Source organism: Trachypithecus francoisi, unplaced genomic scaffold (assembly GCF_009764315.1).
Source record: "Trachypithecus francoisi isolate TF-2019V2 unplaced genomic scaffold, Tfra_2.0 Lachesis_group4, whole genome shotgun sequence".
NCBI lineage: Eukaryota > Metazoa > Chordata > Mammalia > Primates > Cercopithecidae > Trachypithecus > Trachypithecus francoisi.
The window spans coordinates 42,550,728-42,575,174 of NW_022681469.1; the positions used below are offsets into that span (position 1 = coordinate 42,550,728).

At 40.9% G+C, this 24,447-nt stretch overlaps 2 protein-coding genes across 4 annotated transcripts in view; both read right to left on the minus strand.

The window, feature by feature from the left end:
* Positions 1-13,145, minus strand: part of CAPZA2 (capping actin protein of muscle Z-line subunit alpha 2) — a 57,198-nt gene extending 44,053 nt beyond the window's left edge. For 2 of the 3 annotated variants that reach the window (XM_033194754.1, XM_033194753.1), the window contains exon 1: positions 12,545-12,913. In XM_033194754.1, the coding sequence (XP_033050645.1) occupies positions 12,545-12,898 (354 nt within the window). In that variant the 5' untranslated portion in view covers positions 12,899-12,913. Of the gene's footprint in view, positions 1-12,544; positions 12,914-12,980 lie in introns of those variants that run through there. The other variant, XM_033194755.1, reaches the window with a different exon arrangement.
* Positions 13,146-22,330: 9,185 nt separating this feature from the next.
* LOC117073022 (fatty acid-binding protein 5) lies at positions 22,331-22,993 on the minus strand. The gene has a single exon (XM_033193518.1). It carries the CDS (start codon positions 22,936-22,938, stop codon positions 22,531-22,533), a length of 408 nt encoding a protein of 135 aa, XP_033049409.1. The 5' UTR covers positions 22,939-22,993; the 3' UTR covers positions 22,331-22,530.
* Positions 22,994-24,447: the final 1,454 nt, after the last annotated feature.

Genomic DNA, 24,447 nt, shown 5'->3' on the forward strand with positions numbered 1-24,447 from the left:
CAAATTAGAAGACCTAAAATTGCCATCCTCAAAAATGAACACTTTGCCATTTGGTAGTTTGTGATTCCATTCAACCTTCTTTGGAATCCCTACAAGACTGAAGAAAGCGAACAGAATTCAGTCGTAAACAGTTCAGGCAAGGAAAAAACAAAAAAAACAAGGATATTCATCTTTCAAAACCAGTTGTTGTTGATTCCACTTTTTTTTTTTTTTTTTTTTTGGAATGGGGTCTTGGTCTATTGCCCAGGCTGGAGTACACTGGCACCATCCCTGCTCACTGCAACCTCCACCTCTTGGACTCAAGTGATTCTCCCACCTCGGCTCCTGAGTAGCTGGGATTACAGGTGAGCACCACCATAACCGGCTAATTTTTGTATTTTTAGTAGAGACAGGGTTTCTCCATGGTGGCTAGGATGATCTTGAACTCCTGACCTCAAGTGATCCACCCACCTCGGCCTCCCAAAGTGCTGGGATTATAGGCATGAGCCACCGTGCCCAGCCTGATTCCACTATTCTTAGAGAGAATTCCCCACTCCCTTCTCTTAGGAGAGAAAAGAAAGAATGCTATTTTCTCCATCAAGTAAAAGCACAGTTCATTTTGATAAACCCCACAGTAAACTGTTTTCTGCTTTCCACCATGCACTACTTTCTTTTTGTCAAGTGCCAGCAGATGTCGCTTAGGATCAGAAGTGTCTCTGACTGCAGTGAAAAACGCCTTGTGCTGATGCTTGGGCATTGCTTGCCATACATTGTACTTGACGTGCTGCTGGCAGACAGAGGCGCTGATGCCCTCAGATTGTATATAACATGCCTACATCTTGAATCTAAAAAGAAAAATCAGCTTCTCCACATTCTTTCTAGTATGATCAAGAGGCCAGATAAAGAGCCAAGGCAAGTGATACTAACTGGTGTTATGGCATTCACACATCATGTCAGACCAACACATGCAGAAGCCGAACATTTACCACAGTGATGGGAAGAGGTGAGTCACAAAGACCCAGAAAGGACACTACCTGTAGCTAAATCTTATGGAGTAGTGGTGCCTTACTTTCCTCAAGAAGTTCCTCACTCCCTAGTCCTCCTTAAATGGAAGGTAAGGCATATTGGGTATGAGAAGCTGTGATCAAAAGCCTTGGTATCATTACGGGATACCTTGATGAACCAGGCAAGTATCAGCAGCTTTTGAATTGCTGCCTTTGGCCTTGAGTGACACCTCAGAAAAAGTAGTGAGTGCAAAAACATCTAGTACTTCTAATGGCCTATGATACTTGGAATATGGAATTTGGAAATGTACAATCTTACACCTACACTGCTGAGTAAGACTGAAAAACTTATCAGGGAAAGAGAACAAAGGGAAGGAGGGCTGGATGAACACAAGCTTCACATGTATCTTTCTGCCTTGCAATCCTTGACTGTGTCACTCTTTGCATTAATGGTACAGAATGTACCTTTCTCAAGCAAAGACAAGCTCCATGGTGAAGTGCCACAGGTGGAAGTGACTGGGTTCCCTCAGCCTGTGATGCCCCTTCAAGATGTGTTTATTACTGAAAGTCATAAGCAATTGGTAGTGCTACTTCAGTTTTATAATTACCACCCAGAACATGAGGGTACAACATGAGAGTTTACTGTGGGTTGTCATTCATTACCACAATTTACAGAAATAGATGGCAAAATTAAAGTTACTTCACCTGCCTATGTCCATGAATTCTCCAGATTGTTCTACTGCCTTTGCTGAACATTTGGCAACATGTTTTCACACACTAAGGTAAAACTTGAGTTTCGGGAGATTTTAAAACTGTCTGAAGAAAACAACTCCTTAACAAGAAATGGAGTCCTCACCAAAGCAGCTATAAAAATGGTAAACTGACAAAAATTTAAAAAAATGTTTTTAAACCTTAAGCAACTGAAAAAATAAAGATGAAAGTATAAAAAGCAGACAATGTATGTGCATGGGAGCACACAGACATACATGTACACAAATACACACCACCAAAACAAAAAATGAAAACCAAAAAAACCCAACAACAACAAAAAGCCCCAAAACAGCCATCTAGAAGCATTAAATTTAGAGGCAAAGGACCCTGCACTCTCCAGCAGTCCAAAGGTACACTACTCTGGGAAATACCTGTACTAAAAATGACTCACTGTTTAGCTTAAATTCAAATTTACTGAGGCATCAGTATTTTATTTGAGAATCCTACCTACAGCCCCTATAATTTCCACATGGTATGGGCCACCATGATCAAGGAAGGAGATATTACGGTAGGAATTTTTCAGATATGAATGGCGGTCAGACTCACCTGGAAAGCTCAGGTGAAAAAACAGATTCCCACCCTGTATTCTAGACCCAGTGAATCTATTTTCAGAGAATGGTGACCTAGAAATCTATGTTTTAGAAAATCTCTCTAGGTGATTCTGAAGGGTGACCAGATACCGCACCCATGTCCTATAAGGGCCTTTAGATGTAAAATTTGTCTAGTCTAGTCTCCTTGCAAAATGAATTACAGGTTTTACTTGATTCTCAAGAAAATGAAACACCAAAAAGGGTCACTACTTTAGACACTGGTAGTAAAATTAAAGGAGCTATTATGCACTTTTCCACTTCAACTAAAAGAATTATTTGAGGTTGTTTTCCACAACTCTCTAAAAATGGCTGTCTTTTGAGAATTAGAAGTAAAAAAGGAGAAAAAACCTACTTTTTTGAACTCTATGACATTTAAATAGTTTATGACCAAGTGATCACTATTGTATGTCTGTGTTTCAGGTGAATTTATTTTAATATGGGTAAACTTAAGAGTGGTAATTTGTTTTAGTAAGTTTTCCTCAAAATTTTTTTCCTTTATAATTATCATTTTGATTGGTAATTAAAAACAGGACCCACAGCACTTAACCTAAAACTGGGTCACCTACAGAACTCAACACTGATTCTTCTTTAAATATGTTTTTACGGCCGGGCGCGGTGGCTCAAGCCTGTAATCCCAGCACTTTGGGAGGCCGAGACGGGCGGATCACGAGGTCAGGAGATCGAGACCATCCTGGCTAACACGGTGAAACCCCGTCTCTACTAAAAAATACAAAAAAATTAGCCGGGCGAGGTGGCGGGCGCCTGTAGTCCCAGCTACTCGGGAGGCTGAGGCAGGAGAATGGCGTGAACCCGGGAGGCGGAGCTTGCAGTGAGCTGAGATCCGGCCACTGCACTCCAGCCTGGGCGGCAGAGCCAGACTCCGTCTAAAAAAAAAAAAAAAAAAAAAAATATGTTTTTACCATTTATTTAAAATATGAAGAAACCCATGAATCCAAAGTAGGCATTATCATCAACTAAAAGGGAGTAAGTTATGTAAACTATTCTTTTATCTTACGTTTTCAATTTCCTTTTCCCTTCTGAATCATTTCCCTTGTACACCCTAGAATGTTCTCTTACAAAAAAAGTATTTCTTAAAATGAAATAGCAGGAAAAAACAAAGTAGTAATACATATTTTCCTCTTTTGTTTCACTACCAATTTTTTTTCAAGAATAATTTATACTTACTGTCTCCACTCATCCTTTAGTCGACATTTAATTGAGCCCCTAATACAGTGATACAGTGAAACTTAACCCTAGTTGCACATTCAGATCACCTCGGAAGCTTTAAAACAACAACAACAAAACAAACAAACAAACAAAAAAAACAAGGAATTACGGATACTCCAGGCCGCACCCACAAGAGGAACCTGCGCGTTCATTTTGTTTATAAACTCTCCAGTTGATTCTAATGTGCAACCAGAGTTGAAAATCACTGATTTAATACATGCTAGGCACTCTACTGGAATTACCAAGATGATGAAGACATAAGGCCTGGCTCTGAAGAACACAGGAAATAAGGACAGTGGGTAAATCTATTAAAATTGGTAAATGTTATAACAAAGATAAGTACAAATTGCTAAGGGAGCAGAGATAGGTCAGGATACAAAAGAAGAGGAGAAAGACCTTGAGTCTGGTTATTCAAAGATGAGTAGTTTAGAATGCAAACAATACTGAAAGGCCGTTTCTGGAAAAGGGAAAATACATACTTTTCATTACAGACTCCAGTTATCTGGCTTATGTTTCTCCACTCCTGGCTCCAAACACTAGTAAAATTATTCTCTTGAAGGCCACTAATCCCTAGTCCACCACTTAAATAGCCTTAACTGCACCAGTTTCCTGTCTGTACAATGAAGATAATAACAAGGTTATTCTCACAATTAATAGAGAGAATACACGTTAAAGTGCGGGGCAGACAGTAGGTGTAATTTGTTTCTCATTCCTTTCTCTTAAATCCAAAGGCTTTTTTTCAATCTCATACCCCTAATCTCTGCAACTGCTCCTTCTTGAAATTCTCTTCACATTCTGTGACCTGAGCACCTACTCTGTGCTAGCTATCAATAGGTAACACTTCGACTTCAAGGGTTTCTCCCCACCTTTAGGTCTCTCTCCACTTCTTATTCCTCAAATCAAAGTATTAAGTATATGCTTCCTGCCCTCTCCTCTTTCCTAAGTCTAAGCTTTTTGTCTTAAAGGGCTTATCCCATCTCGCTTTAACCCACAAAAAGGATTCTCAAATCTCTATATAATCTCTGGAGGTGACCTCTTTTTCAAGCTGTTTCTCTGTCTCCCGTATCTGCTAGGCATTTTCACATAAACAAACTAACAATTCAAACTCAGTACAACCAAAACTAAATTCACCATTATTCCTCCCAACTGTGTATCCCGTATTCTCCAGTTGTTACTAGTGGTACCAATTCCCAGTCATCCAGACTTCAATGTTCACAGTTTTCTCTGACTCATGCCTTTCCCCTATATTCATTTACCAAGTCTTGTTGATTCCAACTCTAAAATCTATTAGCAATCTTTTTTGCCTCCATTTCTTGTGGGATGACTTTAAACCAGGTCCTAAAGTCCACTTAAGCCAGGTTCTCAACTGTTCTTACTAGCTCTAATCTATCTAGACCCATGGGTTTCAACCAGGGGTGAATATGTCCACCAGGAGACATTTTGGATTGGTAAGGCTTGGTGGTGGTAGTGGCATATCACGTGGGCCAAGGACGTTGCTAAACATCCTACTATGCACAGGATGTCCACTCGCCCAACAATATCTGGCCCAAACTGTCAACAGTGCTGAGGTGGAAAAACCCTGACAGTGAGCTGTTAAACAGCACAATTCACCTTTGCATCTCTTATTCTAAAAGTACCGAAGATAGAGTAGACACTCAACTATTTAACTGAATTCTTTTTACACAAAACTCACTGCCTGCTCATTCCCACTTTCCTGTTATTTTTCCCTATGTTGTACTCTCTGGTATGAGCTTGACCCCAATTGATGTTTACCATGCCCCTAGGCAGAAGTAGTTTTTCTATCTTCTAGATTTTTAGACTCAATTTAGTATGTATCTTATATATGTCCAATTCATCTTTGAATCTATAGTTTTACATTGCATTGTATCTACCTTCCAGGTGATCGCAACACTTTAGTGAATTTAAAACTTAATCTATGTTGTCATTATTGTTATTCACAAATATTCCAATTCGCCTCTTTTCCCCTGACCTTTCTGAAATTAGGTTTATACATGTAACTTGCTTTAGCTAATTGAAATCTGAGAAGTGACGTGAGCTCCTTCCAGCTACTCGGAAGGCTAAGGCAGGAGAATCGCTTGAACCCAGGAGGCAGAGGTAGCAGTGAGCCGAGATTGTGCCACTGTACTCAAGCCTAGGTGACAGAGTAAGACTCTGTCTCAAAAAAAAAAAAGTGTGCAATTCATTCCATTTCCTTCCCGCCACTGCAGTGACTGAGAAAAAAGTTTAGATGGAAGCTCTCTAACCAACTGGAAAGCTAAATTACTTCCCTGAGCAGGGCTCTCTGTTGACCCACACTAGATATACATCGAATGAGATGCAGTACAAAGCTCCCACATTCAATACTCTTGTGCTGAGATTTCAGGACGTTTGTTACTGAACTATATCCTTGCCTATCCTGATTCACAATCAATGTAAGATGCCTAACTTTATGTACCACTAAAAAAGGAAAAATGCTACCAATGAAATATTACAAGCCATTGATTGAACAATGCAGCCTGATTTCAGAGATCTTAAAATATAAAAAAGTATCAGTACTGAAATCAGTGAAATATAGTATATTTGGTAAATGAATGAAGATAGAGGTAAATGATTTCAAAAGTCATTTTCAGTAGAAACACTGTGAATTAGAATGCATAAGAAAAGTTCTCAGCCATTAAGATACATAGTGAGACATGTAAATATGTTGTAAGAGCAAGAATGTAAAAACTGTACTTAATCCTCAAAATAAAATTTATGAAATACTCCTTTTTTGACAACAGCCATGGGTATGTTTATGGAACCTGTTAGAAGAGTGGTTTTCAGAAGACAAAGACCCCATTTTCTTTGATATGCATGAATCTCTTATTACAAATTACTGCTATAATAACTTTAACAAATTTTTGCTTCAGGTGACTGATTAGGCTTTTAGGTCATAGCTTGGAACCACAGGTCAAGTTTTGCCATCATGCTTTTCAACCTTAAAAATTATTTAAATTCTCTAAGTGTTTTCATATCTGTATTCTCACACTAACGTGCAATTATTCTATCCAACTACTTATGCAAAAATGGCTCCCAAATGCACTGAAAATTTACCACAGATTTACTTTAATGTGTAAAGTCTGAAAAATTCCACTAATGTTATAGCTGCTATCAAGTTCCTGTCTGCAACAGAAATTTTCATATTTTATTGGTGAAATAACATAATTTATCTATAGAATGGAATTAGGAACGAATATTGTCTACATTAATAGCTTTCTGCTTGAGTTTACTTTCTCATTAATAAGAATTTTTTTTTTTTAACTTTTTGAGATGGAGTCTTGCTCTATTGCCCAGGCTGGAATGCAGTGGTGTGATCACCGCTCACTGCAACCTCTGCCTCCCTGGTTCAAGTGATTCTCCTGCCTCAGCCTCCTGAGTAGCTTGAACTACAGGTGCACGACACCATGCCCAGGTAATTTTTTGTATTTTTAGTAGAGATGGGGTTTCACCATGTTGGTCAGGCTGGTCTCGCACTCCTGACCTCAGGTGATTCACCCGCCTCAGCCTTCCAAAGTGCTGGGGGTATAGGTGTGAGCCACAGCGCCCAGCCAATAAGAGCATTTCTAATTTTACATTAATATTATGAAATACAATGGCAGCTTCTATTGTTTTTACATACACAAAATTTCTGAAGCCAGTCACTAAGGGAGAAGTATATAAACTACAGATAGAGCCATCCTATTCAGCACACGTAATGACAGATGCTAAAGATGACATTATGTCTGCACTTAGGAATTCCAATGGAAAAGGGAAAAAACAGTAAGCAAATAACTATTACGCAAAATTGTATTTAATACTAATGATCTCTTGTAGAGTTCAGACGAGAGGCTAAAAAGGCTGTGTAATCTAAGCTAAATCTTGAGGGATGACTGAGATTTTCATGTTTCAAAAAAGGGGACAGACCTGGGAGCAGTGCCAATACTCAAAGTAGATGAAAAGTCATGAGCAGAGAAAAATAACTACAATTTATTGTGTGCTTACTACACGCCAAGCCCAATAGACTTATAACAACTTAATGAAGAAGGTAACTTACTACCACATTCTAACATTTCAGAGCAAACTGAGGCTAAGATTAAATAATTTATCTGAGGTGCTGGAAATGGACCAGTGGCTGGGAGTGGTGGCTCATGCCTACGCCTGTAATCCCAGCACTTTAGGAGGCCAAGGTGGGCAGATCACCTGAGCTCAGGAGTTCCAGACCAGCCTGGGCAACATGGTGAAACCCCATCTCTACTAAAAACACAAAAATCAGCCAGGCACGCAGGCGTGTGCCTGTAGTCCCAGCTACTCAGGAGGCTAAGACAGGAGAATTGCTTGGGCCTGGGAGACGGAGGTTGTAGTGAGCCAAGACTGTGCCACTGCACTCCAGCCTAGGTGACAGAGTGAGAATCTGTCTCAAAAAAAAAAAAAAAAAAAAAAAAGAGAGAGAGAGAAATGAACTAGTATGTAGTTCTCTGAAGTCTCTCTAAATTCACAGCACGATTAAGTAACAATATATATTGAAAATGTCAGAACTATTTAGGTTAAAACGGAATACAAGGCCATGAATACCATTTTTTAAGAGCTGGACTTCCTTGTAAAGGCAATGGAGGATCCAGGCACTAAAATGTTGAGAGTAGAGAAATGACATAATAAAGCATGGCTTAGATACAGGAAACAGGAAGAATTAGTCTAGAAACTTTATAGTAAAAACCTAACAGTGGCAAATACAACAGAAGGGAAAGAATGGATATGAGACATTTTTCTTTACTTTACTTCTTAACTGTTGGCACAGAACAAGTATAATCAAGTTGCATTCTGTTTGTACAGTGAAATTTTGTTACCAAACATTATTTAATAATCAGGTCAATGAAGAGATAATAAACCAAGTATTAATATAAATGAATTGACTTTTCAAGCAAGAAATAAGTTATTTGTATAATACATTTTGATGATGGAAGTGACAACTTTGACCAGTTGATTGTAAGGTACGGGGCCAAAAAAAGTTAGAATAAAGCTGAAATTAAAAACCAGGATGACTGGAATAATGGGAATAAAGATATAAAGAGAAAAATCATCAAGAGAAGATAGATTATATCCCCCTTTGTGTGAGAGGAAAGAAGAAGGGAGTTCATAAATTTACTTCTAGGCAAGCTCCATTGGAACGTACCTAATTAACCATCTCCAGTGAACATGACTAGCAGATAAAAATCTGACCAGTAATCAGGAAAGAAGTTAGTGCTACAGCTATGTACCTGGGAGACATCTGCAAAGACCTAAAAGTTGAAGCTATGGGATAGATTATTGTAATCACTGAAGTAAAGGGTTACAGGAAGAAAAAAGATCCTTTCCCATCAGTAACTAAGTGTATTCCTTCTGGAACTTGAATCTCTCATCCAGAGAGAGGTTTCGGAATGGGTCTTTTCAATTGAGTCTTACACAACTATTTCATATAATGTCAAATTCACAAAAATGCTTTACTGTACAATACAGCTGACCCAGGAATGAAAATGAATTGTTTTGGGTCTAGGGTTTCTGTAACTATGTAAAAAAGTCTATGGGACACACTATACAAGAGCTTTAAAGAACTTCATTGTGGTCTTCAGCTAAATTTATTTCCCATTCACCCAGTGGCCAAAGGAGAAAAGATTATTATATTTCTTTTTTTTTCTTTTTTTTTTTTGAGACGGAGTCTCGCTCTGTGGCCCAGGCTGGAGTGCAGTAGCCAGTTCTCAGCTCACTGCAAGCTCCGCCTCCCGGGTTTACGCCATTCTCCTGCCTCAGCCTCCCGAGTAGCTGGGACTACAGGCGCCCGCCACCTTGCCTGGCTAGTTTTTTGTATTTTTTAGTAGAGACGGGGTTTCACCGTGTTAGCCAGGATGGTCTTGATCTCCTGACCTTGTGATCCGCCCGTCTTGGCCTCCCAAAGTGCTGGGATTACAGGCTTGAGCCACCGCGCCCGGCCAAGATTATTAAATTTCATAGTGATAGCCTGAAAAAGCAATTGTGTACGACTTTAAAAAACAAAACTATTATTCTAGATTAATTTCTAAAATGCTTCCTACCAGTAGCATAACACATTTAAATGTGTTAATAATAAGCTTTATTCTAAAATGATCAAGACAAAAATTTAGAACTTAACACTACTTGTTTGGTATTACTTTTTAAAACAGGGCCAGGAATCATGGCTCATGCCTGTAATCCCAGCACTTTAGGAGGCCCAAGCGGGAGGATAGCTTGAGCCGGAGTTTGAGACCAGCCTGGATAACATCATGACACCTTGTCTCTACAAAAAAAATTTTTTTTAATTAGCTGGGTGTGGTGGCACGCCTGCGTGTACTCCCAGCTACTTGGGAGACTGAGGTGAGAGGACTGCTTGAGCCCAGGAAGTTGAGGTTGCAGTGAGGCATGATCACCACTGCACTGTAGCCTGGGTGACAGAGTGAGACCCTGTCTAAAAAAGAAAAAAGGAAGAACCAACGTTTCTCCTTTTTCAAAATAAGCTGTCAACAAATTAAAAATGAAGAGACAAAACCAAAAGAGGTTCTTATCAATTTTGTTTAAGAAAGCATAATGTTGGCTGGGCACAGTGGCTCACACCTGTAATCTCAGCACTTTGGGAGGCCGAGGGAGGTGGATCACCTGATGTCAGGAGTTCAAGACCAGCCTGGACAACATAGTGAAACCCCACCTCTACTAAAAATACAAAAAAAAATCATGGGCATGATAGCACATGCCTGTAATCCCAGCTACTCAGGAGGTTGAGTCAGGAGAATCGCTTGAGCCCAGGAGGCACAGGTTGCAGAGAGCCGAGATTGCACCACTGCACTCCAGGCTGGGCAACAGAGGGGGACTCTGTCTCAAAAAAAAAAAAAAAAGGAGAGAGCATAATGTAACAAGACCTTCATCTTGACTGTCCTTGGGTGAACTACTTAAAGCTTTTGAACCTCACTCTACTCATCTGTGAAATGGAAATAGAACACCTACCTCTTACAACAACAAATTAAGTAATGAATGGATCTAACTGAGCCAAGCATATATAAAGTACAGTACTAGATACATCTTAACAGCTTCCCTTCCTCAGATTTGCAATCTGGAACGGAAATCTCAAAAACTTAAAAGTATTCAAAACTTAGTATTATTTTTTTAGAGAAGAGGTCTCGCTATGTTGCCCAGGCTGGTCTACAATTCCTGGGCTCAAGCGATCCTCCATACCTTGGCATCCAGAGTAGATGGCATTACAGGTGCAAACCACCGTGCCCAGCTTGACAGCTTATTTTTGAAAATTACCAATAAGGCGTAGAAAGAGTAATATCAAAGTATCACTTTTAAGTCCTCTCTGTTTTCTGATCCCATACTGGACACATCCTCCTCCCCCAAAATGAAAACAACCTTTAGGTATCTCAATTGACAAGAACGTTAAAATTTCACTTAACTGGTTACTTGAATTTAACCTAAAAGTTTTGTCAGTTTTTAAATTAGTAAATATAGTGATGAAATTTATATGTAAAATATCTACACAATATTCTTACAAAACACCAAAAATCAAATTAGAATTTTCATTCATTTAACCATAAAACATTCTGCTACTAGGCAGCGCAGGCTTTAAGACATAGAACCTCCTCATTCCTCTTTATGAAGCTTAGTGCCCTGAGAGTGCCGGATAATAAGGCATCTTGTTATCTCATTTTTAAAAAAACTTTTAAATCTTAGGCCTTTACAACACATGGCAGGTCTTATTAACTCCCACACTGAGTATTCTCTCTTCAGCTAGATTTCTAGCCACTTGAGCTACTAATCACCACTTAAGAATGGTAGAATAAAAACACGACAATCTCTTTTTAAGCTTTTTAGCACGACTCAATTTTAAACATGTGTTTGTGCACTCTTGTACATTTTCAGTCACCTACTTAGGGTTATTTACCAAGATTATACATTGAATACTGTACAGCAACTTTTGTGGATACAGGGATCTGCCTACTGGGTCTGTGGGTTATGGAGACGTTGCTCGCCCCCATTTTGTTGTTGTATTATCACTTTCACCAAACAACACAAGAGAAAAACAGATTTCCGAAAATAACGATGAGGCTGACTTCTGACCATTCACATTGGGAATGGGACAGAACCTTCTATTTCGGTGCAAGAACACAGCATATAAAAACACCTAGAGCAGAGGGTCCCAAATGAAAATATTCTCAGACTTACACGAGGATTTCTTAAACACCACAACGTACCTAAATGTACCTGTATTTTCCTCCATTGGCTGTACTGCTTTGAAATTTAAAAATGAAGCACTCTTTAACGAAGAGTGGACATTTCCAACGCTACAACGAACTCACTCGTATGTTCTGTCAGTTACTTCTAAGTTTGAGAAACGTCAGGGTCCTTTCCGAGAAACAGTAAAAATTAGCAGGGTTCTCCCCTATCCCACCACCCTCGGGAATGGGACGTTCACGAAAGCCAAACGAAAGGGGCGAATTAAGAGAGCAGCAGTTCAATGAATTATTCCATTGCTCGTATTAAATATCTGAGAACTTAAGTAGTTCATCTGGTTCCTCTGCTGTCACAGCATCTGACATACAGTAAAAGGAGTAGAACAACTTCTCCTCTCGGAAGAAGTCCTTAGCAGGATGGTGAGGTGCCACCAAATCGACCCCCCGGGGAGAATGCTGCCAATGTGGGCAGAAAACAACTATGGGGAGGGGGTTGTCTTTTTGTGAGCAACTCCGCTGCCTCCCGGGGAACATGGGAGCTGCAAAGCTTACTGCTAGAGCCACGAAACGAAAGAGAGAGGGAGAGAGAGAGGCCTCCACAGGGAAAGGGAAAAAAAAGGATAAACCGTAGAGAATCAGAAAAGGAAGCGTTTTGCTTTGGGGAGGGGGAAGTAGAAGGGAGAAGTGAAGGTCTGCTTCCTAAGCGATTTTTCCCTTCCCCCTCACCCGCCGCTATACTCACAGGCCAGGCCGCCGCGCTGGGCACTGCCCTTGGGCCGCTCCCAGGCACGGACGCAGACCCCTTTGCATCCCCGGTCCCCGGACCCCGGCGCAGGCTCCGCGGCCGGATAGCAGGAGAGAGTCCCGGGCAGCCGCCGCCCTCCCCCGCGCCCTCGCCCCCGCCCCCGCCCGCCATCGCCCGGCTCCCGCTTCCTATTTTCGGAGTACACACCCTACAAGGAGCGGAGCGAGCAGGCCTGGCAAAGACCTGCCCCCGCGCGGGGCCTCGGGTGACGGACAGGGGCAGGCACTCGGCGCAGCAAGGATGGGGAGGAAGGGCAGACGAGGGCACCGCCAGCTGCGAGCCAATGCCCATCCCCCGCGACCAGACTCCGGGCCCACCGGCCCGGGCTGAGCCGGCTCCCGACGGCCGGCGCCGCCACCCCCACGACTCTTACCTTCTCTTCATCAGACAACTGCTCCTCCAGATCCGCCATCTTCCTTCTGGCGACAAACCGCGGCGGCGGCAGCGGCCACCTGACTTCCCCGTTTCCGTGCGGTCCTCAGCGCCGCGCGCCCCCGCTAAGGGAGGGGCCCGCCGCTCAGGTCGCCGCGCACGCGCCCCGGGAGCCGCGCCTCCCTCGACCCGGCCCTTGGGGACTGAGTGCGGCTGTGCGCCTGCGCGGGCGCCTAGTGGCCGGGCGAGGGACGGTGTCTCCCAGGGCCGCCTGCAGCAGGCTTGCTAGCATCGTGAGTGTAACGTTCTCTCCCCACAGTGACCATATGGGCCCAGTCTGCGATGAGTACATTCTGAGCCCTTCGTTATGTTTCTATCAAGTCTTGAACTCTGCCAGCAAAAATGTGAAAAGGTGGACAAATAGAAGCTTTTTAAACATTGTTTTAAAAAAAAATTAGATAAAATAGTCGGCTTTCATTAAAATACACACACACGACCCGCTCCATAATTGAAAGATTGCTCTTGATATATTCCTTTATTCATCCAACAAATGTTTTTTGGTCCTTTAACGGGTTGCGGGGCACTGTGTTAGTCTCTGGGGCTATAGTGTTGAGGGGGAAAAAAACAAGCTAGACACGCGTGTTCATAGCACCACACTAAGCAATTGCAGAGAAATGGAACCAACCTAAGTGTCCATCAACCAATGAGTGGATAGAGCAAATGTGGGTGTATACATCATGGAATACTACTCAGCCATAAAAAGGAACAAAATAATGCCTTTTGCAGCAACTTGGAAGGAGCTGGAGGCCATTATTCTAAGTGAAGTAACTCAGGAATGGGAAACCATATTTTATGTTCTCACTTAGAAGTGGGAGCTAAGCTGTTAGTGTGCAAAGGCATAAGAATGATAAAATGGACTTTGGGGACTGGGGAGGGGATAAATTACTACATATTGGGTACAGAGTACACTGCTCAGGTGATACTAAAATCTCAGGTGCACTACAATCTCAGAAATTACCACTGAAGGACTTACCCATGTAACCAAAAATCCACCTGTACTCCAAAACTATTGAAATAAAAAGGGAAACTTCTGTTCTCAAGGAGCTCATTTTTCTACTCATTAAACAAGCATATATTGAACAGTTGAGGCCGGGCGTGGTGACTCACGCCTGTAATCCCAGCACTTTGGGAGGCCTCGCTAGCAGATCATTTGAGGTCAGGAGTTCGTGACCAGATTGACCAACATGGAGAAACCCCATCTCTACTAAAAATACAAAGAGTAGCCGGGTGTGGTGGCGCATGCCTGTAATACCAGCTACTGGGGAGTCTGAGGCAGGAGAGTTGCAGAAGTCATTGCAACCTGGGAGGCGGAGGTGTCAGTGAGCCAAGGTCGTGCCACTGTACTCTAGCCTGGGTGACAGAGCGAGACTCTGTCCCAAAAAACAAAACAAAAAAAATAAAAACAGTTGGGGAAGGCACTGTACTATTCCAGGGGAATACAAAGTTATGTTAGACATGGATCCTACCCTTCTGAATAGGGTTGCCATATTAAATATAGGACACTTAATCAAATGTGAATTGCAGATAAACAATCTTTTGAAAAGTATGTCCCATGAAGCGTTGGAGACATACTTAAACTTAAAAATTACTAGTTGTTTTCAAATTTTACTGGACATCCTTTACTTTTATTTGCTAAATTTAGCAACCCTGCTTTTGAAGCTTGAAGTTTATGAGAGATTAAACATGTAATCAAAGCTGCATATATATGAATCAATTGGGAATCTTGTGAAAATGAAGTTGCTAATTCAATAGATCTGGCATGAGGCTGGAGAATCTGTTTTCTCCAGAATACAGCCTGTGGAATAACAGGCTCCTAGCTGATGCCAGTGCTCCTGATCTGGAGACCACGTTTTGAGTGGTAAGGCCTTAGGGTTTAAGACAGGCGTTCAGATTCTGTGAGGAACTGTTGAGAACTTTTGAACAGTGACATGACATGATCAGAAACGTGCAGCAAGATGAATCTGACAGCTGCACATAAATGAAATGTGAGAGTATCAAATAAGTGTTCAGATGCACGACGCTATTATCAAGTAATTTACTGGGTGTTCGTAATGTGCAAATCATTGTTTTTTGTGAATGGACAGCAAACAGCAGCTATGCTATTGAAAAACGGATGGTTCATTTGGGGAGAGAACAGGAAGGAGAAGCATGCTGACATATGCAGAAAAAAGCAGGTGTCCTTTCGATGATAAACGTTGTGAAGAAGATAAAGAGGATAAACCACGTAGTTTAACCGAGGGTAACAATGGGCGAAAATTAACATGTTTACTCTTACAGATTACAAATCATTGCTTCATTGATTTCTCACTGCAACCTCATGAAGTGAGGTGCTTATCAGTACCATTATACCCATTTTACAGAAGAAAAAAATGAGGCTAAATGATTTAAGATTGCATAGATCCCAGCACTTTGGGAGGCTGAGGTGGGCAGATCACCTGAGGTCAGGTGTTTGAGACCAGCCTGGCCAACATGACGAAACCCTGTCTCTACTAAAAACATAAAAATTACCTGGGAGTGGTGGCTCACACCTGTAATCCCAGCTACTTGGGAGGCTGAGGCAAGAGAATCACTGAACCCAGGAGGTGGAGGTTGCCTGGGCAACAAGAGCAAAACTCCGGTCAAGAAAAAAAGAAAGAAAGACAGAGAGAGAGAGAGAGGGAGGGAGAGGGAGAGAGAGGGAGAGGGAGGGAGAGGGAGAGAGAGGAGAGGGAGAGAGAGGGAGAGAGGGAGAGAGGGAGAGGGAGAGAGGGAGGGAGAGAGAGAGAAAGAAAGAAAAAGAAAGAAAGAAGGAAAGAAGGAAAGAAAAGAAGGAAAAGAAAGAAAGAAGGAAGGAAGGAAGGAAAGAAAGAAAGAAAGAAAGAAAGAAAGAAAGAAAGAAAGAAAGGAAGGAAGGAAGGAAAGGAAGAAAAGAGATTGCATAGCTCCTAAGTGACCAAGCTGGGATTGGAACCTAGGCATCTTATTTTATATTTCATGTTCTTTCCACTGCAAGATTTTTCTTTCTTCCTCTTAAGTCTGGGCATTCTCCACCAAATAAAACTTAATGAAGGCAATTACTATCCCATCGTGTAAATTCAATTCACCACCCCGTGCTGCATCAGCAATACTTCTGGTTTTGTTTTTTTCTGTTCTTTTTTCCTGTTTACTCAGCGACACCTATATTAGTATTTTGTATACAGTGGATACTCAGCAAATATTGCTTGATTCATTGGCTGCTCTCTTTGTCTAGGAACCTCACCCAAATATGGTAATGTTTTGCAATAATTTGAGTCAGAGTGTGTTTATAATTGTAACCTTAGTAATACAATACATGTATCACTGTATGTGGTTTGCCATAGTGACACAACGCACAATTATGTATAATTTCTGATAATCTTTTCAGTAATCTCCCAATACCACCCTCTTGGTAGAATTAAAAGGAATTCTAAAATTTACATAGCCTCTGTATTCTAGAAAGAGTTTAAGTTGTTACACAAATAGGTAAAATATGAAATGATTGTTATATGACTACAAGGAGAAATGTACTGGTATTCTTGGATAATCAGTTATTTTATGAGGAGGAGAAAATAAACAAAATATTTATCCTATCCATGATTTTACCTACTAAGAATTTTTAACTTTTCTTAATTAATTTCCAAACTTAGCTCTCTTCTTCTTTTCCTTCCTTCCTTCCTTCCTTCCTTCCTTCCTTCCTTCCTTCCTTTTGTTTTAGACAGAGACAGAGTCTCGCTCTGTCACCCAGGCTGGAGTGCAGTGGCATGATTTCGGCTCACTGCAACCTCTGCCTCCTGGGTTTAAGCTGTTCTCCAGCCTCAGCCTCCCAAGTAGCTGGGACTACAGGTGCCTGCCACCATGCCCAGCTAATTTTTGTATTTTTAGTAAAGACGGGGTTTCATTATGTTGACCAGGCTGGTCTCGAACCCCTGACCTTGTGATCCGCCCACCTCGGCCGCCCAAAGTGCTGGGATTACAGACGTGAGCCACTGCGCCTTGCCAAACTTACCTCTCTTCTACTTATTCGTGGTCTGATCTTGGTCTTTCCAATTAACATCACTGGAATTTTTCTTCCTTTTACAGTGTTTGTTTTTAAGTTAATTGTGTACTTTTACATCTATTTTCCTATGGATATACTGAAACTACTCAACTACATTTTAAACTTGTCAAGACCAGAGGTTACCCAATTTCATAGAAAAACAATCTTAGGGTGCATCTACTACAAATCTCTCTCTTTACAGATGAGTTGAGCCTTAGATAAATAAATGACATCATAATAAAAATTGCATATCTAGTTAATATTATTTTAAAATCCAAGTATCCTGATGGTCAGACTCATGTTCTTTCATGTACATATCCATATCAAATAATGTAAAATAAAATGATTAATAGTATTACTGTGTGATCATTGTACCAGATATAGACTTCTATAATACCATCTCTGCAGCAGAAAACTAACATCTGCATCTTAAAAGTTTGACTTACCTCACTTCTGAGAAAAACTATCAGTGTTAGACAACTAACATTTGGTTGTTTGTTAATGTCATAGTTAATTAACACAACTGGTCTCAAGTAAATTCCTTTATGGCTCTGGAAAAGTGTTAAAAATCACATATATTTTAAAAGTAATTGTCTTTCTGAACAAATAATTGCTTAACTTATTGATGGTTGAGTGTATCCTACCTGTGGTCCATTTCCTCAGCTAGTTTTGAAAAGGTACACACAAGTTGTGTCCCTGGAGAAGCCTGACAGATCATTCTAGAGTTACCTTCTTTTTCTTTTTCTTTTTTTTTGAGATGGAGTCTTGCCTCACTCTGTTGCCAGGCTGGAGTGCAGTGGCACCATCTCTGCTCACTGCAATCTCCACCTCCCAGGTTCAAATGATTCTACTGCCTCAGCCTCCCGAGTAGCTGGGATTACAGGCACGCACCACCACACCCGGCTAATATTTGTATTTTTAGTAGAGACGGGGTTTCACCATGTTGGCCAGGATGGTCTTGATCTCCTGACCTCGTGATCCACCAGCTTCAGCCTCCCAAAGTGCTGGGATTACAGGCGTGAGCCACCGCGCCCGGCTGACACTTCTTTTTCAACCCCTCCTCCCTCCCGAATGTGCTGTCCTTCCTAGTTTCCTTCCTACCAACCTCACCAGACCCACCTCTGCCACTACCCCTGAATGCAGAAGTCATTGAAACACACAAAGCTGCTTATATATCACACACTCTCAGGCTTCTGTCGAAGTTCTTTCTGGAATGTTGTTTGCCACCTATCCTTTAAAATTCTGTTCAGTTATCTGTTTTCTTTGAAACTCATTGAATCCTCTAACTAAGCTAATAATTTCTCCTAGATTACCATAGAAACTTTTCCATTGATTTTTGTTGTGTATCCCAGTGATGAAGTACACAGATTTTATTTTATTTTATTTATTTTATTTTATTTTATTTTATTGTATTTGAGACAGAATCTTGCTCTGTCGCCCAGGCTGGAGTGCAGTGGCACGATCTTGGCTCACTGCAAGCTCCCCCCGCCTGGGTTCATGCCATTCTCCTGCCTCAGACTCCCCAGTAGCTGGGACTACAGGCACCCGCTGCCACGCCCAGCTAATTTCTTTTTGTATTTTTAGTAGAGACAGGGTTTCACTGTGTTAGCCAGGATGGTCTCACTCTCCTGACCTCATGATCTACCCGCCTCGGCCTTCCAAAGTGCTGGGATTACAGGTGTGAGCTACCACACCTGACCGGTACAAAGATTTTATAATCACTAAATCCTGGATTCTGATCTTTGCTCTAGCTCTAATTAACTTTAAGGAACTTACTCTGCAGGCTTCCATTTCCTCATCTATACATTAGGGATAACCACAGTACCACCTTTGTAGGGCCACTGTGAGGATTTAACAAGGCAACGCGGGCAAAGTGCTTAGCACATAGTGCAGGCCTGAATAAATATTAGCTATTATCATCGTGTTATAATACCAATCTGGTCTTTAAGGACATGTCTGGCACATACAATGTCTGGCAAATAAATGCTTAGAAAAGCTTTGTTGGAATGCATATTGATTAAATGACACTTATTTTGCATCCCTAAATGATAGCTGAAAAGTTGATTTAGCAACACATATGGGGTTTAGAGATTGTTCTAAAATGTGGACTGGGGACTCCAGAATGGGAAAGTGAACAATTTTTTCCCAAAAACCTCAAAATCATACAAATATCTCCAAGTCTTTACAACTCCACATTCAGTCACCACTTAAATATCTCCCTAGTTGATTTCTTACTCTTTAATTCTCCTGTCACTATAAGTTCAAGCTTTTAGTATCTTCATACCATGTCCCAAATAAAGTGCAGGGGACAGGGAGTATTCAAAGTGATCCTTTAGGGTGAAACAAGGAAATACTAAAGCTTCTATTTTCTGCTTTTTTTTCTTTTTTTTCTTTTTTGGAGACAAGTCTTTCTCTGTCACCCAAGCTGGAGTGCAGTGGCGTGACTCCATAGTTCACTGTAGCCTCCATCTCCTGGGCTCAATTGATCCTCCCACCTCAGCCACCTGACTAGTTGGGACTACAGGCAGGCAACACCACATCTGGCAAGTTTTTAAAATTTTTAGTAGACAAAGGTTTTCTCTGTGTTGCCTAGGCTAGTCTTGAATTCCTGAACTCAAGTGATCTTTCCTGCCTCAGCCTCCCAAAGTGCTGGGATTACAGGCATGAACCCCTGTGCCAGGTCTCTATTTTCATTTACTTATTTGAATTATTGTTACACAACATTTCAGGCATACAAAAAAACATGGTTTATCCCTTCCAGATCCCATTCCCTTTTCTTCTTCCTTCAGGTAACCACCAACCTGAATTTCATGTTTATCATTTCCATATATGTTGCTTCTTTTTCGACACAGGAACACTCCTTTTTTATCTGCCTAATGTGGCACCTAACTTTAAAAATATTTATGAGGCTGGGTGCGGTGGCTCACGCTTGTAATCCCGGCACTTTGGGAGACTGAAGCTGTTGGATCACCTGAGGTCGGAAGTTCGAGACCAGCCTGACCAAAAGGGAGAAAACCCACCTCTATTAAAAATACAAAGTCAGCTGGGCATGCTGGCTCATGCCCGTAATCCCAGCTGCTTGGGAGGCTGACACAGGAGAATTGCTTGAACCTGGGAGGCAGGGGTTGCAGTGAGCCGAGATCGCGCCATCGCACTCCAGCCTGGGCAGCAAGAGCAAAACTCTCTGTCTCAAAATAAATAAATAAATAAATAGTATTTTTTGCATATTTGTGTAAACAACATGGATCGAGAGCTTTAGACTAATTACTGTCTTTTTAAAAATCTCCCTATATGGCAGTATAAATTGTGAGGCATAAATGAAAAGATAAGTCAGACTCTTGACCTGGAAAGATGAAGCAACACAATGCATAGACTTGCTGGTAGAGAGTGAAAAGACAGATCCAGTATCTTTAATTTTTTTACCTTTAATGTCTGACAATACTTTTAACTTTTATTTGGACTCAGTAATAGCAGAATAGCAGTGTAGCAGAAGATGAAGTTTGTGGTTTATCTTTCCCCAAGCCACACCAACCTCCAATATAATTATATTTCTCTAACTCAGGTCTACCCCAAGGAATTGCAGGAGCACCCACTCAAATGCCTTCCTTTTGGCTCTTTGGGGATGCCACGGTGATTCATTTGCATTCAAAATTGCTCACGCTGCTGTCCTCTTCTGTACTTTGACATTGGCCTTTATCATCTCTGAGCTTCCTTTCATCAGACCTCTCCTATTGTTACAGCTCTAAAATCCGTCCTGATGCTCCTCTCCTGGGACATACTGCTCTGTGCTCATATTACCTCATGTTCTCCTTGTGGGATTAGTTAGCTGCTTCTATTGCAAGTGGACTCTGGCCATTCCCAGCAGTTGTCCCAGGCTGTGTTGTAGGAGCCCAGGTTTTTATGGTTCTCTTCTGATGGATAGAGATGCAGCAGACACCATAAGTGCTTTGACCAGATCTGTTGGGATCACTTTCACTATTTCTGTGCTTCAGTGATTTTTTTCCTCTGGTTCACAGCACCTGTATTTATTCTTTGGAGGACTGCTCTTGTGCGACGGGGGCTGCTTTGCCAGTAAGAACAGAGCTGGGAGTTTAGGTCCCCTGGGGCAGCTCTTAACCAATGGCTGCCAGATGATGGAGTAAGAAGACCCAGCTCCCTTGCTTCATGTCAGGAAAACTCTGAGGTGTAATTTACATTTCAGATCTTCCTGAGGGAGAAAGCCAGTCTCAACTTTGTCTGCCTTTTCCCTCTTTCCTGGGAATGACTATTATGAAAAATTATCAGATTAGCAATATGGGAACAGCAATGGAACAGAAGGCATGTTATACACATGAGGCCACTTTGGGCTCCAGACTGGAGGCGGGAGGCCAGTTGTTAACCTTGGAGCCAGGTCATCAGGGCTGGCCTGTCTTTGAGAATAAGCTCCAAGATGCTGATTTTGAAGGGTGGTAATCTACTCTTGCTTCAGTTAGGTTAACCCTGGGAATACAGTATGGCTAATTTTTCAGGTGACTTTAAATGGGGAGAGGAATAAAGAGAGCAAAGCCAGGAATTCACCTGATCTGAGCTTAACAAGGTGCAAAACACAGAGGTGGTTTGTTGTTGTTGTGATTGTGGTTTCTAGAGACAGGGCCTTGCTCTGTCACCCAGGCTGTAGTGTAGTGGCATAATCATAGCTCACTGCAGCCTCAGACTTCTGGGTTTCTAGGCTCAAGTGATCCTCTTGTCTCAGTCTCCTTAGTAGCTAGGACTACAGGAAGGTACCATCATGTCCAGCTAATTTTTTAAATTTTTGTAGAGATGAGGCCTCACTATGTTGCCCAACCTGGCCTTGAACTTCCAACCTGAGGTGATCCTCCCACCTTGGCCTCCCAAATTGCTGGGATTACAATGATCTACTGGGCCCAGAGAGGAGAGAAAGTTTTAAACTATAGGACATGATGCATGTCCTAAAGTAGCTTACATTCTGGTTGTGAAAGGCTAGAAATCAATGTATAAAAAGATAACCCTACAAAGCAATTTATAAGTGCAAAATAAATGGCAGAAATGAGAAACATTTCATTTATATATATGAAATTAGATGTGAAACATATTGAAGCAATGAATAGAAGGAAGAAATTGAAACTTTAAAATTATACTTGTATTATGTATTTCTTAATTTGCTACAGTGACTATCTCATGACTGAAATACGACTTGGAGGTATATTACAATGTTAAACTAGTAATATTTATTATTTATTTATTTATTTATTTATTTATTTTTTTTAGCACAAACACATTTCTTTATTAACCAAGGGCTGATCCTAATTAATCCAACACACTTTGAAATAGCTACATGTAAAATGTTTGTGATAAAGATAATTGAACACAGTAATGAAAAAAAAAAAAAGAAACAGTATGGAGATTTGCTCATTGAACTGAGTTTGGTCATTCTTTGTCCAAAGTGATGATGGAATTTTTATTCTACTTTTTCATAGATCCGAGTACAGGTGACATTGTTCATGACACAGTCCACCACTAATTTCCCATCTTTTAATTTTCTTGTTATTGTGCTTTCCTTCCCATCCCACTCCTGATGCTGAACCAATGCACCATCTGTAAAGTTGCAGACAGTCTGAGTTTTTCTGCCATCAGCTGTGGTTTCTTCAAATTTCTCTCCCAGAGTACAAGAAAACTGTGTTGTTTTCAAAGTGCTCTCAGTTTTTATGGTGAGGTTTTTGCCATCACAAGTGATGATACAGTCTGGCTTGGCCATTGCGCCCATTTTTCGCAAAGCTATTCCCACTCCTAGCTCCTTCATGTATTCATCAAAGCCTTTGCTATCCACCAGGCGCCATCTTCCTTCCAGCTGCTGAACTGTGGCCATGGTGGGCGCGGGCTGGCTGACGTGCAGAGTAGGGTTGGCGTCGGCGTGGCAGCGTGCTGTCTAATATTTATTTTTAATCGAATTCTTAATACTTCCAGAGAAAATCTAATTCTAAAGATAAGTGTACATGTAATGGTTTTCAATCCCTTCTTAGATGAGTGGCTTATTTTAGAAAACAGTTTCTTAATTTCACAATATATATCATAGTAAGACAAAGTAACAGATTAATGAATAGTAGAACATATTAGAATACACTGAGTGTATTCTATTATGTTTGGGTTTTGAGAGATATTGAAGAAAGGAACATCTGCATCTTGCGAAAGTAATTTCCTTTTATGAGAAGGCATCATATTTTCAGCGTAATATATCTGTATTTTAACTCATAGGAGAATTAGCTCTGTGATTTCTGTCTAGTAGCTAAAGCATTCTGAGCCTCAATTTCATCATCTGTTAAGGGAAAGAAGTGTAATATCTAGCTCATTGCATTTTGTGAGAATAAAGTGATGTATAAATATTTTATGCTTTATAAATACATAAAGCATTGCTACTTTTAATTCATAGAATGATGAAAACTGAATTCTGCTCTTTTATCTTCACTGTGATAACTGTAATAAATAAATATTTTCACAGATGTGTAACCTTTCATTTAAAGTAAGCATTGAAAATATTTCCCCTACTTTTGCTTTTGACATTATTCCACTTTGTGATTGTCGTAGGTAATAACATCTTATGAAATAGAAGAACAAAGGCCAGATACAGAGACTCATGTCTTTATCCCAGTGCTTTGGGACACTGAGGTTGGAGGATTGCTTGAGGACAGGAATTTGAGACCAGCCTGGGCAACATAGTGAGACTTTGTCTCTAAAAAAATTAAAAATAATTAGCCACACATGGTGACATATGCCTGTAGTCCTACTTATTTGAAAGAATTGCTTGAGCCAGGAATTTGAGATTACAGTGAGCTCTGATTGTGCCACTGCACTCCAGCCTGGGTGACAGAGACAGTATCACTAAAAAAAATAGAGGACAAAGTATTGGCCTAAAATGTCCAGATTTCAGGCCTGTTTTTTTTTTTTTCCACGTAAAATGTCCAGTGATCTTGGACAAGTCTCTTAGCATCTTCATCTAATTCAGAGTTTTATTGTGAAGCTTCCATGAAATAATGCATGAAAGGTGCATTGTAAAATAAGTGCCGGGTAAATGTAAAGAAATATCATTAAAGTACATTATGCCTTGTGACATCTGTAGCCTGTTGCTCATCTTTCATTTGTATATCTAGTGTACTGATGTTTGGTGATCCATGAGTAGTTCTTCAAAAAACATCTATTGTGCTTCTACTATATATCTGCACTCTGCCAGTCATTGGAGATGTAGCAATGAACAAAACGGACGTGGTCCCTACCTTCATAGAGCTTATGATTTAGAGGAGAAACAAATAGTAAACAATCACTCAAATATGCAATTGCAATTGTGATAAGTACAGTGTAAGAAATGTACAGGGTCATTTGA

Bases quoted from the DNA above. Each gene is read 5' to 3' on its own strand.
- LOC117073022 (XM_033193518.1), bottom strand. From the start codon at position 22,938: ATGGCCACAGTTCAGCAGCTGGAAGGAAGATGGCGCCTGGTGGATAGC.